This window comes from Argopecten irradians, unplaced genomic scaffold, assembly GCF_041381155.1.
Source record: "Argopecten irradians isolate NY unplaced genomic scaffold, Ai_NY scaffold_0074, whole genome shotgun sequence".
Classification (NCBI taxonomy): domain Eukaryota; kingdom Metazoa; phylum Mollusca; class Bivalvia; order Pectinida; family Pectinidae; genus Argopecten; species Argopecten irradians.
The window spans coordinates 12,755-31,182 of record NW_027187541.1 but is presented as its reverse complement, the minus strand read 5'-3'; the positions used below and the strand labels follow the sequence as shown (position 1 = coordinate 31,182).

General features: G+C 33.7%; 1 protein-coding gene across 1 annotated transcript; it reads left to right on the top strand.

Annotated features, from left to right (window-relative positions):
• The first annotated feature begins 1,403 nt into the window (after positions 1 to 1,403).
• Positions 1,404 to 17,484, top strand: LOC138311635 (uncharacterized). Its single transcript, XM_069252906.1, has 16 exons — positions 1,404 to 1,563; positions 2,189 to 2,294; positions 2,568 to 2,626; positions 2,902 to 3,031; positions 3,790 to 3,843; positions 4,303 to 4,345; positions 4,607 to 4,638; positions 5,150 to 5,236; positions 6,103 to 6,180; positions 7,174 to 7,254; positions 8,762 to 8,839; positions 9,089 to 9,141; positions 10,114 to 10,192; positions 10,868 to 10,926; positions 11,170 to 11,241; positions 14,194 to 17,484. The coding sequence occupies exons 4-16, from the start codon at positions 3,029 to 3,031 to the stop codon at positions 14,357 to 14,359; spliced, it is 885 nt and encodes a 294-aa protein (XP_069109007.1). The 5' UTR covers positions 1,404 to 1,563; positions 2,189 to 2,294; positions 2,568 to 2,626; positions 2,902 to 3,028; the 3' UTR covers positions 14,360 to 17,484.
• Positions 17,485 to 18,428: the final 944 nt, after the last annotated feature.

Sequence of the window (18,428 nt, the reverse complement as noted above, 5' to 3'; positions counted from 1 at the left end):
TACCCATAAAATATTTACGTACCGTATCTATATCTATACCCATAAAATATTGACCTGCCCTATCTAAATCTCCTATATGTCTACCCATAAAATATTGACCTACCCTATCTATTTCTCCACCCATAAAATACTTATCTACCCTATCTATATCTCCCGTATCTATACCCATCAAATATTGACCCACCCTTTCTATATCTCAATCCATAAAATATTGACCCAACCTATCTATATATATCTCCTATATCTCTACCCATAAAATATTGACCTGCCCTATGTATATCTCTACACATGAAATACTTACCTACCCTATCTAAATCTCCTATTTCTCTATCCATAAAATATTTACCTACCCTATGTATATCTCTACCCATAAAATATGTATCTACCCTATCTAAATCTCCTATGTCTCTACCCATAAAATATTGACCCACCCTATCTAAATCGCCTATATCTCTACCCATAACATATGTATCTACCCTATCTATATCACCTATTTCTATACCCATAAAATATGTATCTACCCTATCTATATCACCTATATCTCGATCGACTGATAAAATACTCATACACCTACCTATTATGTTCTGTTTGCTGTTTTTGTTGATTGTTTTTATGTTAAATGTCATTCTTTATGTAAAATCTTAAATTTTTGCGGAAATAAAGATATTAATACAAATATGTATTTATCTACCCAATATAAATACATATGTACAGTACATGTACATGTATACATGATCTATGTTTAAAAATTAACATGTCGTCATAATTAAGGTTTATAATGCTTTTACATGAATTAACATGTTGTTTTCTGTTTTCATTTAACAAATTAACACCTTTATTTAATCTTTGTTTTTTGCTTTACATTTTCTTAATTATTATGATCATTTATATAATTAATAACATGTAAAATTATTTCTTCCCTAATATCACATTTCATTTATACTGCAATGTTAAATACATAGTGTACATGTAAATCCCAGTTATACAGAAAATGTATATGCTTTGTATATAATATGTATATTTATAAATACTTTGTTTTAAAAACAACATAAAAATTCAACAAAAACTGTATTAATAGTCCCATGATAACACTATAATTAATCCATACTTTCAACTTGTCACCTTTAATGATACATGGGGCAGGCCTATTCATGTATATAGATATACAGTGTCCAGTCTGGAGTCCAGTCATATAAAGGTATATACATGTAGCCCCAGGGTGCCATCCCCACACTTACAGGTAAGTGTGACACCTTGTGTATTACCTGAGCAAACCCATAGGTACTGATGATATTACTTCTCAGGACTACAATGTATATATTTAGGGTGCAGTTTATCAATGATTATACTGCATTAGGGGGGATCAATATTTTATAGGGGGGGTCAATATTTTATGCATAAAATATTGACCCGGGTCAATATTTAATGGGGGGTCAAAATTTTATATGACACCGGTACAATATTGGCATTGACAGCCCTCCAGCAGCATCAAAGTGGCTTCTAGACACACAATGTCATATAAAACAGTATGACTCTGTATCTTGTGGGATATATGTTTTGAAGGTAATTCAGTTTTATGTTCATTGAAACAGAGGTTGGATATTAATTTAGGTTTGTCCAAATCTAATATAATTTCCATGTGTGGATCTGGTGCGCTAAATCTTTGAGACCTGTGTCGTCTGCCGTGTGTCCTTAAACAATTTACATTTTTGACTTCTTCTCCAAAACTGCTGAAGAAAAGTCAATGCCTTTTGTTATCATTTTATTTATCATATTAATTGGAATTTCACTTAAAGATGCTCCACCTCTGACAAATAGTATTTTTTTCACTATTAAAAACAGGAGCAGACGATTTAGTATTTCTTTTCAGTTACAAAAGTTACTTACTTCACACCATTTCCACCATTGAAAAGCTTAGGCTTCTAATTTTACTTCAAGTTAAAAATATAAAAATATTTAATTGCATCCCGAAAAAAATCTGTGGCACTATATCCTATTTGGAATGAAGTACTGATTGCGCATGCACTGAAGGCAAAATAAATTATTTTATATTATTCTTTGTGTTAATTAGACATCTACGATTGAACACCAATTATTGTTCAAATGATCAATATCATTTATGCTCTGTCGGCGGTGGAGCATCTTTAATGTTCATCATAATTTACTTCCATTTATTATTACATCATAGTTTGCAGAAGATTTGTTGTCAGACCGACCTTTGCGTTTCAAATCCGCTCCAAAGGATATACTTTCCATAAGACTTGGGATAGCAACACAGTTGCTAGAAATATCAGGTAAGGGACATAAGTGTTTTAGTTTCATAATGTTGTTTTTTTTTCTATTAAGATATATATGCTCTATGTAAGTAATATCTTACTTGTATATCATTTATAAAATGTGGTTATTGCCCTAATAATTTTTACAACAAGCCTCTACAAAGTTACCAGGTGAATATGAGCATGGCCTTTTGGTGGAAAATTAAGTATTTTATGTTGGTGCAGTCCAACTGTACTCTTTATGATATGATTATTGTTTCCAGCCTTTTAAACATTTTGTTTTAATTGCAGAGCCACTTGATAGCTATTGCAGGGAGTGTTGTCTGACTGACACATCAGACTGTCTCTGGGTAAGGACAACATCAGTTGCTGTAGTACATGTGAACAAGTCTATTTTGTGTTTAACTTCCGTGGCTTACAACTGATTTTATGTATATACATGTAGAATCTAAAATGAACGTTCCATGGATACGAGTTCTATGAAACGAGTCTAAGAAGTTCAGCGTATAATGAATAATGAATACATGTACAGTATGCATAATGTAATAAATTAAGAAACAAGCCCAGGTAGATAAAATGTACACATTTGCCAGTATATCCCATTGTATGCTACATTGCTCCTTAGATTCAATGTGACTCATGTCCGAAGTGGTTTCACCCGATCCTGTGTGGATATTCCAAGGCATAAACGGACATCAGAGATACAGACAAATCCATACCTGTGCAGGTTTTGCCTCAAAGATTATGAACCTATGGTATGTGTTATTGTTTTTAACAAAGGTATATTGAACATAGAGTTTAATGCCATACCGGGTCTGTCATCCTTTGTTGGTTCATCCAACCACAATTTAATATCTTTCCTTGCACCTCTACTGATTAAGATATAATGTGATTCAGAATGTTATTAATGTTGATCGATAATAGGCTCACAAGAAGTTTAGGGATTTGCCAAAAGGGAGTTATTTGGCTAATTATTGCTATAAATAACTTCTTATATTTTGAAAAGATTTTAACTGTCTTCCTATAACTACATATGTATATGATATATTTCTCTCATACCTACGGGTGTAATACTGGCTGGTCTCAGACAATACTGCTTCCATTTATTATTACATCATAGTTTGCAGAACTAGACAATAATGTTGCATATATTAAGTCTGTATTGCATGGCAACCATTAAAAATTATGACAAAATACTACAAAATTATTATTTTCTTGGTAAAATTTTAACATTAATTTATATGTAGCTTGCTTTTGCAATTAAAGTACCATTAATACCTCTAGCCCTCCATCCTTGAAACCTATGTGAGGCAGTTGCCAGGTACTGACAGTTGGTTCGTGGTTTTTCTGCGGAGTACTCCGGCTTTCCTCCACCAACAAACCTTGCACATCCTTTTATGATCCTGACTAAAACCCCAAACCCTAATCAATATAGATATAAAGATCATTCAATGGCGAGGGCTATCACATGTGTTTTTACGTAAAATGTATTTCATTTGATTTTATTTGACAGAACAAGGTACAGCAACATGGAAGGAGTCGTCAACTACGGACAAACCCTCAAAAGGTTAATAGGTTCAGATAGATTACATAGACACATCTTTTGCAGACATAAAACACAACTCATCAATGAAGACCACGATGACCCCTATTTTTAGTTATCAGCATTGCATGCAGTAAAATAGCATTAAAATGTTTCCATGTTGATACCAGGAATCAAATTAAATCTGACCTAGGGGATATGCAACAATTTTCTGAAATATTACATTAATGGGAATTTGTTTACTTTATATATGATTCAGTTGATAGGTAATGAAAAATGTTTCATTAATTATATAAATATAGTGAAAAACGCCTAATAGTAGGTAGAAATATGGACTCATGAGCACTTGCACCTTTAATTATGGATACTTTGGGTTATGTCCCCTAGCAGAGACACACCATAGTCTATAAAAGTGGCAGTGTTTCTGCTCCTGTTTCAACTCTTAATATGAAATAATTATTTTTATTATAAAATGCTTTTCAGACCAGGAAGAGAAGCTCTTTCATTTATGGAACACCAAGAAAGAGTGAGTACAATTATTCTTTTGAAAATTTAATGTATTTACAAATAATCCTTAGTTTCATAAGGGTAAAATATTCCTTATGATACATCCATCCCTTATTCATGAATGATCAGGAAACAATATAAGCAGCTAACGCGCACCATTGGATATGCTGGAACACCCAATATATCTTACACATGAATTTGAATAAAAAATATGACATCCGATGCTTTAATATTTTATGTATTTACTGTATGAATGACCAGTATATATTTCTAATTTCAGTGAACAGTAATAACAAAGAAAATGGAGACAAGGTAAAGCTGTATATTTCACAGTATTTTGGTTTTTTTTTACAATTTCATCCACATTTCTTGAAAACAAATGTGCATATGAAAGAAAGAAACAACATATCTCTCCGTCATTTAATGCATTAGTAGCCTGTTAGGGTCACATTGAAAAAAAAATATTATGTTGTAAAATAATAACGACTTAGTATGTTGTAATAACGACTTACTTATGTTGTAATAATGACTTAGTATCTCGTAAGAACGACTTAGTTATGTAGTAATAACAATTTAGTTATGTCATAATAACGACATAGAATGTCGTATTAATGACTTAGTATGTCGTTTTATCGACTTAGTTATGTTGTTATAACAACTTAGTATGTCGTAATAACGACTGGTACATTTGAATGTCGTAATAACGACCTAGCTATGTCGTTATAACGAACTAATATTTATTTTAATATGACCCTAACAGGCTTCCGTACATTATTGTTGTTCTCAAAATAAACCTATAACTTTGTTGTGCTTGTTATCTTAGAATATTACTGCTAGCAGACCGAAAAGACAACGGTTAATGTCACCTACAGCTGAAAATATGAAAGCTATGCAAAAGGAACAGAAGAAAGTAAGTTAATTTTCTATTGAGTTTTTCAGCTCACATTATGGATAGAACATTTTTAGGCCACCTGACCATAAGTCATGGTGACCTATTGCAATAGTCGTTTGTCCGTCCGTCGTTCTCTGTCGTGTGTAGTGCGTCGTGCGTCGTTGGTTACCATTTCCTCGTGAACGCGATAACTTGAGTAAATGTAAACCGATCTTAATAAAACTTTGTATGTAGACTAAAAATTCGAAAGATCTCGAACGAGTTTGAAAATCAACGTGATTTGATTGTAATTTATGGAGTTATTGCCCTTTGCACTAATAATTATTTTTCGACATTGTGAACGCGATAACTTGAGTAAATATAAACCAAGCTTAATGAAACTTTGTATGTAGACTAACATTGGAAAGATCTCGGACGAGTTCGAAAATCAGCTTGATTTAAGTAATTACTTAATTACGGAATAATTGCCCTTTGCGATAATAATTATTGAACCTTGTGAACACGATAATGCGAGTTAATATGTACCAATCTTAATGAAACTTTGTATATAGACCTATTAGATCTATTTTCCTATTTCATGAAGAAGACATCAGTTGGCTAGTAAATGACATAACTAATTTTTATCAAATATCAGGTGACTGTTAAGACCCATGGGCCTCTTGTTATAGAAAGTAAATAAATTTCTCCCGACAAGTAAAGTCTTAACAAAGTCACTGGAGACAAGGTAAAGCTGTGCTACATTATATTTCTTTTCTTCACAATTTCATGCATACATCATGAAAACAAATTGGCAAATGAAGAAAACAACATAACATTTTCTTGTAATTTAATGCATGAGATTTGCTTACAAATTAACAATAACTTTGTGTGCTTGTTTATCTCAGAGTATCACAACAACAAGAAATCGATTAGCGCCACCTAGTGATTCAGAACAGAAAGCTTGGGATGAGGAACTGAAGAAAGTAAGTAGCTTTTTAATTAATAATTGGGTATTTCAGCTCACCTTTTTATAAAAGAACATTAATTTCATAGGAAATAAATTAACTTTTCACAAAAGATAAGGTCTTAAATTGCATAGAAAACAGTTAATATAGGAAATCATTTTCAGAAGTTTTTGATTTAGTGAAAGGCTCAGTACATTTCCTAAACCAAAAGTCATAAGTTTATTAAAATGACTTTATGTATATAAGCATCAGAATATCTATATTCATGATCTAAAATGAAGTAATAATTACAACACCAAACTTATGCAAGATTTCTTGTGTAAATCCATTTTGATAGTGAAGGTTAAGTTCACGAACCTGCTGTATCCCAAATGGAATGCACTGTACCAGCCTAACCGAACCATACAAGTGTTTTGTTTCTTGAAGCTTACCACTTGGATGCATGATGGTGGAATGAAGATATTTCATTTGTCAGCAAAATGTTTTCTTGTACTTTGTTGAAAACAAGACCAAGAGTATTTTTACTGTATCTTATGAAAGAACCTAGCTAGATTATTTACTTCAATGTATGCCAAATATTCAAAGCGTATTTTTCATGGGGTGCCGCCATCATTGAAAAATCAAAACGCAATAATCTGTGCAACTGCTACGAATCCACAAAATGAATTGTAACACATGGTTTATGTCCCCAACCAAACACTACTGAACTGTAATTTAAGAAAAAATATATTGCCCTTCTGTTATTTAAAACATCATTTGGCTCTAATATTACGTATGTCAAATATTCAATAATACATATTGATATATAAGCCTGGTGTAAAGTTACATAGTGTAGGCCATATATGTTCAGTTAATCTGTAGTATAATTAAAAGTGTAGTATGAATGATAAAATTCATGTTGTTGTGACTTTTAGATTTCTGAGCGGTTTCATTTTAAATCTACGGTAGTTACATAGTAGTTTTCTTGTTTTTCTTCTTTCTTATTGTTATTTTTTGTCATTTCTTTGACAGGAATATGAAATGATTTGGGAGAAAGAAATTGTAGCGCCACTTTTACCAATGGAAAATATACCTCCTTTTATATGGCCACAGGTAGAGTACAGCTATATCAGTATATAGTAAGACACACTTATAACAAACAGGCTTACAAAAAAGGAATGTAACATTGTGAGTTTTATTCCCCATCAAGCTAAGTCCCTCAGTAGGTCCAACCCCTGGGGACAGAGGGGAAGGACTCAGAAGGGGGAACTTTGATGAAATTTGGCTTAAGTATCCTACTCCTCATTAACCATTGAGTGGATTCTAACCATAATTGGTGTGAAAGATCATATGAGCTAGTTTCGACCCTAGTGACAAAGGGATGGGGCTTCAAAGGGGAACTTTGTTGAAATTAGGCTTTAAAATTTTACTCCTCCTTAATCCTGACCGGGTTACAACCATATTTGTCATGGAACATCTGTAGCAACAAATTATTCAAATGAATGACCTTGATGGCCATTCAAGGTCTAATGTGTAAAACAGGCTAAAATCTTCAAACAACTTCTTGTGAATATTTACGAGGTCTAGAGACATGATATTGGACCTGCAGCATACTAGGATGAAGGGCTACCCAGTTTCTTCAAATGTGACTATGTTGTTTTGTGCCAATAGTCAGACAGCAAAAATTAAAGTTTGGAGAGGAGTTCCATACAATTTCATATGAAATGAACATAAATTTGTATACTTTGTATCATATAATTACAAGTATATTCATAACAAAGAACTTTACGTCAAAATGTATTCCAAGAATCCAGCGGAGGCCGCCTTTTTGTCTTCCAGTTATCTTAATTCTGACATCAGGTAATATTTCCTGACGTCATCTTATTGTTTCTGAATTACATCACAATGAATTTCCAGCCAATGAAAATCGCCCCAGGTCTTATTGCACTAGGTACATATTAATCAAAATTATTACACGGGCGAAATCACTGCATATCCGATGAATTATGTAATAAATATTTATATCACATGGTTCAGTATATAGTAAGAGTGATATAACCTTGACAAGTGAATTTGACAGATAATCCAACATCAATATATGCACCCGCTCACCCCCCACCACCACCACCACTGCAAAAAAGTTAGCGGTTGTGTGAGCTACTGGATATTCAGGTTGTATGTTCATCTGTCTATCTGTCCATCTGCCAACGATTGATAGATTACTCCTACTTAACCACTAGAGGGATTTAAAATAACAAATAAATGTACCTCAACATTTCGAGAGTGATACCCCATTAATACAAAGAAAAACATAAGTTTATCTCCTAATCATGAGTGGGTTTTGAGTTTTATAAGTTCAACGTCCTTTTAATAGCCAGGGTCATGTAAGGATGTGCCAGGTTTGGTGGTGCAGGAAAGCCGGAAGAACCCAGAGAAAAACCATCGAACTGGTGACCCATATTTTGAGGGCTTGTGGTAATATGTTGAGGAGACATCTTGACCGCTCTGCCACCACAGCCCTTCGTTATCACGGATGAGTGTTGTAGTTGATAACAACAAAAAATGCATGATACATATACAAATTTGACATTTCTAATTAATCCTATTTCTTCATAAACAGAACATGGATGAGGATAACGAATCTGATGATGAAAGTGACAAAGAAGGGAAACTGTCAATGGATGACATTGAAGATGCAGTAAGTACCATGGAATAAGAAGATAAACTACATTTTTAGTACTGCTAGATTTAATTATGATGATTACACTGTGTATTCTCAGAATTGGCCATTTTATGTTTGTTTTCCTATCTTAATTGCCATTTCAATATCTTTCTTGATGTATGGATTTATTAAATTGAATTTAAGTTTTTTAACTGTCCAATAAAACTTATTATGCATTATTAGGCAAAGGTGAATATTAACGGACACATAATCTTTTTGCTGCAGATACCAATCCTGTATCCCACTCTGATGCTTCTTCCATCTGGTAAATTGCCAAGGTAATTATAAGAGTTAATGATAATGAACTGCATGTACTATAATTGAAAGAAATGTTACAATTTAAAAGTTATGGAAAAGATAGAATAAATAACAAAATTGCAAGTGACACTGTCACCGTTATATGTATGAGCTAGCTTTTAACTGGAAGTTCTGATACCAGCTTATACTAGCTTATCCTGAACATTCCAGAAACGCTTCATACCAAAACTGTAACCACAATAATATCTCAGCAAAAATGGACGATCAGTTTCTTTGGTCCTATGTAGCATCAAATGTTATGGTACAGTAAAACTTATTTATAACAAATCTGTGGTTGATATAATGCAGTTATGTTCATACTTCGTAAAGGTTCTGTTGAGGTATCTACATTGACTGTGTAAGTTACTACAAATGACTATAGCGAAGTGGTTTTGTTGTACACTCTGATTCATGGCGTGGCTTTGAAGTTGCGCATGGCTTTCTGTAATCTCCAAAGTTTCTGTAAGCCTGTACTTTGTCAGTTTTTTTTAACTCACCTGGTCCAAAGGGCGATTGAGCTTATGTCATGAGGTGGCATCTGTTGTTCATCCATCTACATTTCTTATCAATTGCTACTAGTATTCATAGAGTTCTAAATGGATTGTAACCAAATTTAGCCAGAAACATTCTCTGAGGAAGGTAGGGAATGAGAACAGAATTTGTAAACATTTTGGCTCTGACCCCCTTGGGCAGGAAGAATGGGTACCAATAGGGAAATTAAAGCTAAATCAATGATCCTGTATCCAGAACATTACTTTGCATTACAATACCCAGGTGAGCGATACAGGCTCTCTCGGCCTCTTGTTTCATGATATGTCTTCATTTGTACTATGAATGGATAATAATGATAGTTAAGTACCAGATAACACCTGGAGTATCAAGGATGATAGTAACTTGATATAGATGAAGGACTACTCACTTTGAAAATTACATGCTATTTTATTGCTTTCCAGCTCTTTTCATGAACAGTTTATGAAATTACCAAATCAAAGACAAACATATGGATATGGTCTGATGGAGATTGAAGCAAAGGTACACCATTTGTTTGTTTAAATGCAATTTAAACTAGAACTGTTACCAGAGTGACCGACTGTTACATCCCACTTGGGCTAATTAGACTTTGTAATTTGTAATAACTCCATTAATAGGGGACATTACAGAACCCTAAATAGTTTATTCAAGTCCCCTTTATGTCAGCTAGGGCTCTGTGTACTAAATGTTAAAATCTGTCATACAGTTTATGAGGAGTTGACGCCAGACAAAGTTCTGTTGACAGACAGACAGGCAAAAAACCAATTCCAATTGTCCCCCTTACTTTGTTGTGTGGGGTATACTTATTAATGATATCAGTTCATTTTTATACAATTAAATACTGTTATCAGTCTCCTGTTAAGAAAAGTTATAAACTTGTACGAGAAATTTCTTTGTCCGCAAGTTTTCCTTGTTAATGAGCATGTATCTGGTAGACTGCAATGAAACGATGTATGTAGTATATTGATTTGGTAAGGATTTCATTTAGGACTAAGAATAAGTTCCAAAAGTTTGATGTGCATGAATGAAATAGTCTTCTGAATAGAAGTATAAGGTCATCATCACAATGGTTTAATCTGAAACAATCTAATTACTCCCACTCAAAGTCATATCAACCACATGCATGTAAAGGACTTTGTATCCAATGTTTTTTTTTGTTTTGTTTTTTCATTACAGGCATTGATGGCAATCGAGATGTGGGTCATGAAGACGTTTTCCAAAATAATCCCAAGAGAGTATGTGAATTTTGCAAAAAAATATATACAAAAATGTTTTCCAATAACAATGTATCAGAATGAAACTCCTTCATTTTGTTAAATAATAATGTGTTTTGATTGAGTGAGATATTAATCAATTATCACAAGAAAATTTAACAATGTCGACAATTCCATGCGATATGTTAAATGGTGTTTAAATACAGTAAGACATTATATAAAGTATTCAATACAATTAACTCCTGTTCTCTTTGTTTGGAGCAGCCGGTACACAAGTTGGTCAACAGTGCGTGGTGCTGAGAAAGAACTGATGGATGCCATCAGGGAATCGTCGGTGTAAGTAAAACTTAATATGTTCATTCATGCTACAAGGCTCAAACTGTTAAAGATAATTTGATTTGCTTTGTCTGGTCCCACATTCTTTAATCTTGTCTCGGTTCTCGTACAGAATCATATGTTCATTGAAAAACCAAACATTAGAGTCATGTGTAACTTAAAGCATGGGATTATTGTAGATACTATTGTCACGAGAGTGATAATATGGGTATTTGTTCTCTTCGTAAATAAACTACTCTGACAACTGTAAACAGCTGATAGTTTTATTATACGCAAAACGGAGACAGATAACCTTTCAGCACTGTGGCCGTAAAGCACACAGGCTTCCAGCTATAGGTGTTACATGTCCGGTGCCTATTTTCCATGTAATGTGTGGACACGCTTCCACCAGGGTGGGCGTGCACGTGCAAGGACAGGGTCATGCAGGGTCAATGTGACACACTCAACCAATCCATTCACTCACCTCTCATACGTCATCATAACAACTTACATACACACAGATTTACATGTACAGGACATTACATGACACAGGGACATGTAAATTCAGACAATACACAGCGCATGTAGTTTTAAGACCTAATATAATAGATTTTATGTACACAGTGAATTCAAACACCGCGACATTCTCCCCTGCAAAGGAAAATGACTCCTGGCATTTAAATTATGCTAAAGTTAAACATTTACAGTAAAAATATTGATAAGAAACTCAATTAGCAGTGCAGTATCCAGTATCCAAGTGATTGGGGCGATCCCTACCTACAAGGACTATAAGATAACTGCTCATTGAACAATACTCTTAACAGTTTGAAAAATATCTTAACAACTTTTATTTTAACTCAAAACTACAAAATTAATCACCCTGGCCAGTGTCCCAAGGTAATATATACCTAATTAGCCTAATAAGAATTTCTCCTCTGCCAAGTGAAACAAAGCACTTCTGATGTGAATATAATTTAAACATTTATTATAATTGAACGTAAGTTGCAATTATGCTACAATTCTACTTAATAAATGGTAAACCATAAGGTAATACACATTAGTAGCTGTAGATATTAAATATGATTTTCACAATCAGGAGTGGTCTTTGCTCACTATGACATTCTCCCACTGCTCTAGATGTCTGAGCGTAGACCGCAGACCCAGAATTGAATGGTGCTAAGGTTTCAACGAGTCATTCTCCATATAACAGGAGTTTACAAGCTCATTTGGACCTTACAGCTGGAACCGAGTCTTGTGTCTGACCAACACCGCCTGCAGCATTAGAGTTTCGACACACACCCCTGTTACCCTGTTTCGGAGAATTCCCCATATACCCAACGGTATATGGTTGCACTGGCCGTCGCGACTCAGCAACAGTGCGTATATGGGTCTCCTAACAGGAATAACGTTCCTGGGTGTTTGACTCCCATCATTATCCGAGCTGTCAGAGCTAGTAGTGGAGGAGGACCTCTCAATAAGCTCTATCATAAGTATTCAAAACTAGATTATACAGAATATATAGAGGTGTGGATTACTTATATACAATACAATGCGCTGACATAAAACGCGAAGGACAAATACAACATTTACAAACCCATCTTCAGCCGCAGTTTCACTCAGCTCTTGAACTTCTGACACAATTCTCAACTTCCGCTACAGTGCAGTGCAGTGTGTGCAGTGTTAGTAGGTTGGGATTGTTAGCTGGGAAGCAAGCATGCAATATATGTAAATATAAGATAGTTTGAAATGTAAAGAAATATAAAAGTTTATCACATTTTACAATTTAAATTTTAGATGAATATACAAATGTATCTAAAATGTTATAAAATGTTTATGATAATGTTGTTACTGATATATTTATATAGTTATATTAAATACGATTTAGAGTCTTATAAGTAGTATAATTATTTAAGACTAGATTTAAATTTAATCTACACTAGCATAATGTTTAAAATTAATTGAACCGGAATTATCCAATTACTTTTACCACGCTAGTGTTAACGATGAGAATAGCCTAAATCATGAAAATGAACATGAGACATCAAACAAATCAATAGCAAACGCAATGAATAATATCAATAGTGAATACAAATGACAATGAAAACAAAAATAAAGTCAAAGATAAACACGCGAACGATAAATGTCAACAATTGGACGGCTCTCGACTGGACGACACAGAATAACAATCAGTTACAATCCAACGACGACAGCAGGAACTCCAAAGTAAACACGATGACAACGAAATAATCACGAATCCATAATGACAAGACGAAAATAAAGACGATGACAATCACAGGTAAACAGAAGACATCAAAACCGGAAGCACATGTTGAAAAGTAGAGATATCAAATCGGAGTGATCTCCCCTTGAGCATACTTTCCGGTCCACTAGCTGGTATCACGTGATCACCCACGTGGTAAACTATGGGTGCACGCCGGGGACTGCCTCCTTCGAACTTATACGTTGGGCGCCAATGTCACGAGAGTGATAATATGGGTATTTGTTCTCTTCGTAAATAAACTACTCTGACAACTGTAAACAGCTGATAGTTTTATTATACGCAAAACGGAGACAGATAACCTTTCAGCACTGTGGCCGTAAAGCACACAGGCTTCCAGCTATAGGTGTTACATGTCCGGTGCCTATTTTCCATGTCATGTGTGGACACGCTTCCACCAGGGTGGGCGTGCACGTGCAAGGACAGGGTCATGCAGGGTCAATGTGACACACTCAACCAATCCATTCACTCACCTCTCATACGTCATCATAACAACTTACATACACACAGATTTACATGTACAGGACATTACATGACACAGGGACATGTAAATTCAGACAATACACAGCGCATGTATTGTCTGAATTTACATGTCCCTGTGATACAGTATTAAGTATGATATCAAACTTCAAAAAGTAATAACCACATATAACATACCATATAATTCATGTATCATTTGTATCATGTAATTTCAGTAAAGGAGAACAGTATACAAGACATGTCATCTTGAAAGAAACTGTGACTCAAGTTGTCCAGAAAATCAGAAAAGTTACAAGAAAGGAAGCGATCAGACGGTGCTGTGTGTGTGAAGCGGAATCATGGGGAAAGGCAATCAAAATATGCATGAAAATGAAACTGTAATAGTATTCTGTAAAGGGCTTCATATATTTATGTTATTAATTCATACTTAAAGTTATATGTGTCATATTTTTCATATTTGCGAATCAAGAAGAGCTTCTAATAGGTCCTTCTCCACCGAAAATTACCAACATTTTGAAAATTACAATACTTTCAATGCACAGGTTTTATTTTTAGAAATACGAATAAGGACTGCCAAAAAACGTCTGCAGTGCACTGAAATTAGTACACAGGGTCAGACCATGAAGCCAAATTGTTGTTTACAATTTCATTTCACATTTTTACAGTATTTCTAATAATCATTAAGTAATTTCTGAAAGATTATTTCCATCTAAAGAAACATGAATTATAGAACCACGAATTTTACAATGCATCTGTGTTCTCACTAACGTTTATAAGGCATCATGTATGTTTCCTTGTCCATTTGAAAGATTTACACAGCTTTATTGATCAAACCAGAAGGTTTCAATATATTACTAAAGAAAAAATAATATGTCAAATATTTTACCAATTAATTTACAGCACATATAACTTTAATCATAACTCCACTATTCTGGGGATGACTTGAAACTGTATGTTTACTTTAACAGATGTATGTACCACGAGTACAGAAAGATTTAAAATATGGCAGATCTTTTCGCCAAGAACTTGTATTTTGGTTCGTGAATAAGCAGCAAAATTATATTCAAGGCAATTGTGATAAACCAATAAAATCATGTTATATATTAGGAATACATTTATTATTCAAAAAACATGACCATGTAAATTTAGTGCGAGTCTGGCAGTATTATTGGTAATTAGAGTAATGCTTAGATGTTATGTGGGTTTATGTTAAATAGAATAAATGTAATATGTTAAAACGCAATATATATAAAAGTAATAGATAAAGTATCAAAATATATTTTAACATAATTACATGTAGAGAATTACAGATGAATAACATATGAGAGTAATAGATATAAAGTATCTACTATGCTAATTATGTTCTCCGCCTCCATAAAATGTATGATTTACAAATTTAGTAAATTGTCATAATGTACATGTGTGTGTTTGAAAGGCTTGGTAGATATCTAATATTTGGTTGATTCACAGGATATATTCAATCTATATCAACATCATAACATTCCAACAATTTGTGAACATATTATGTATCATGTTGTTGATCAATCCAACACTGAAACATACACTTTTTCAATAATGAATTTATAAAGCTACAATTAATTAATGTAGTGTCAGTACAATTCCAATTATTCTTATGTTTTGCTTGATTTTGCATGTGTACATTACAAAAAAGAAAACGGCTAATCAATAGCATGGTGGCATTATAAGCAGTTGCTATAAATTATTTTTTTCTCTGTCACATACTCTGGAATAGACAATCAATGTATGTTATAATACAAAATTGCTGATGGTGTAAATCATGTAAGTTATTTGTCTCTGTGAAGTCATCATTTCAAAAGACAAATTCTGATGTAAAGGAAGTGATATTATGTAAACTTCATACCACCAACGGCAATGACAATGATAAAGTGATGCAGCAAAGGACACTACGACTTTGTAAATATCCATTACATTTCATTATCATTCAGTGGTTGAGTTAATTGTCTTGTGACTTAAAAACTACAGTATAAAATACAGTTGACCATGTTTGAAAACTTGTTATGATATACATGTACATGTTACTACATTTTTGTTGCAATGATTGATGTCATTGTTATATCAGTTGTTGCTAATAATTGATATTTTTCGTTTGTAAATAATGAGTGAATAAAAATTATTGTAATGACATTTGAATTCATGAAAATCTGAAGGGCTTTGTTAGCGGACAAAATTTGCCAACAATACGGTACTAGAATTACACATGATTTACTGCATTATGCAGAAGGAAATAACAACCATGGATGGTTAATTTTAATTAAAAAGGCCTTTCACTACCTATCATATCATGGGAATTCCTGTACAATGTTTTGTTGTATTTTACCTTTTCTGAAAGTGTTATTAGATTGAACTTATTAATCAATGATGATACTTAAGTATCTTTCCTACAATTATTTTTTCCTCTTTTTTACCACTGTGGATGTAGACATTGAGATCCTATTATGTCACATTTGTTCATATCGTGTGCTTAGATCATGTGCATTATGATGAGAAATAAGCAAGACATAAAGGGATGAACTATTGAAAACTACATGAAAATAAGCTCATGCAATTTGCTGATGATAACAGCCTCAATATTGATGGAATATGGAAAACACTTCAATGTCTCTTGAATCTTTTAGACCAATTCACTAAGTTGTCTGGTTTAAATCAAATACATGTATTGAAAAACAAGGCATTTGAAGTGGCTCATAGAGAGGAAAAAATATGTGCATAACATAACTTACATGTACACTGGATTAATTATATATTTATTGTGTTTGGTATTATTTCTTGTGTTAATTGGACAATTCTATACACACAATATAACACCAATTATTTTTCAAATGATGACTATTGTTTTTGATCTGCCGCTGGTGGAGGATCTTTAAACAGCATCATCTGATCCTATATTTATGGGATAGAATAGCAAGAGACTACTTTATCTCTGACATATGCTATGCAAAATATGAAGATTATGAAATTGGAATACTTTTGCAGAAGAAAGTATTGTTGGCTAATACTTAAAAGCAGTGAGAGTGGTTAGCACATTGTATTTTGGATATCTTGATTTTGAAAACTGCATATTATGAAATATAAAGTCAAATTCATACCAATTCTGCAAAAGATATATCTATACTTCAAAAGTCATAAGCTGATATATAATTTTGTAAATGTTTAAATATAACTTTGTACAATGCTACTTTTACATCAATGAGCAGAGAGAGATCTTTTTACATAGATGGGGATCCATTCCCGCTATGAATCTCCCAGAACACACTTAATAACTGATCTAAGTCTGTTTTATATATCTACCTGTATATATTGTATTAGTGTGCATTGTCTGTCATATTTATTATGTCATGTTAAGATAAAAGTCAAGAAAATGTTAATGATGAAAATAATATTGCTATTGTCTTCCTCATAATATATCCTCTCATGACTTTTTTATAAACGTACCATAAACGTGAATACTTCCTTGTTGTTATTTTTATTGTATCTTACAATAACGATAATATCGAAAAATACTGACAGCTACAGTACAGAAATGGAATGAACGTATCTCTAAAATTCTTTATTTTGTCATTTGAATGGCTTCTGTGCTATGAAGAGAAATGGGTTGCTTTTGTACAACGTTTTAAATAGATAGGCACAGTGACATATATTGACATTAAAACTTATCACCTCACAAATATTGACAGTAAAACCTTGTCACCTCACATTTGATGACAGTAAAACCTCATCACCTCACAATTATTGACAATAAAACCTTGTCACCTAACATTTAATGACAGATAACCTTATCACAATATATATATTGACATTGACCTGCATATACAGAAATGGTTCGCCACGACCCTCAATACGTGGTGGTTTAATAGTTTGTTTTAATCAAATGAAATTGTAAATTTTAATTTTTAAATATCACTAGAAGGTTCTTAAGGATGTAAGGAAGTAATACTATATAGACATGCGTTGAGGTGACGGGCCTCCTATGTTAGACTATATGGAGATGCGCCGAGGTGACGGGCCTAGCTCCTATGTAAGGCTATATAGAGATGCGCTAAGGTGACGGGCCTCCTATGTAAGGCTATATAGAGATGTGTTGAGGTGACGGGCCTCCTATATTAGACTATATAGAGATGCGCTGAGGTGACGGGCCTTCTATGTTAGACTATATGGAGATGCGCTGAGGTGACGGGCCTCCTATGTAAGGCTATATAGAAATGCGCTGAGGTGACTGGCCTCCTATGTAAGACTATATAGAGATGCGCTGAGGTGACGGGCCTCCTATGTAAGACTATATAGAGATGCGCTGAGGTGACGGGCCTCCTATGTAAGGCTATATAGAGATGTGCTGAGGTGACTGGCCTCCTATGTAAGGCTATATAGAGATGCGCTGAGGTGACGGGCCTCCTATGTTAGACTATATAGA

Excerpts from the sequence above, each read along its gene's own strand:
- LOC138311635 (XM_069252906.1), top strand. Across the intron at positions 4,639-5,149 it reads ACAAAGAAAATGGAGACAAG|AATATTACTGCTAGCAGACC; the intron begins GTAAAGCTGTAT and ends TTGTTATCTTAG. Across the intron at positions 9,142-10,113 it reads CCATCTGGTAAATTGCCAAG|CTCTTTTCATGAACAGTTTA; the intron begins GTAATTATAAGA and ends ATTGCTTTCCAG.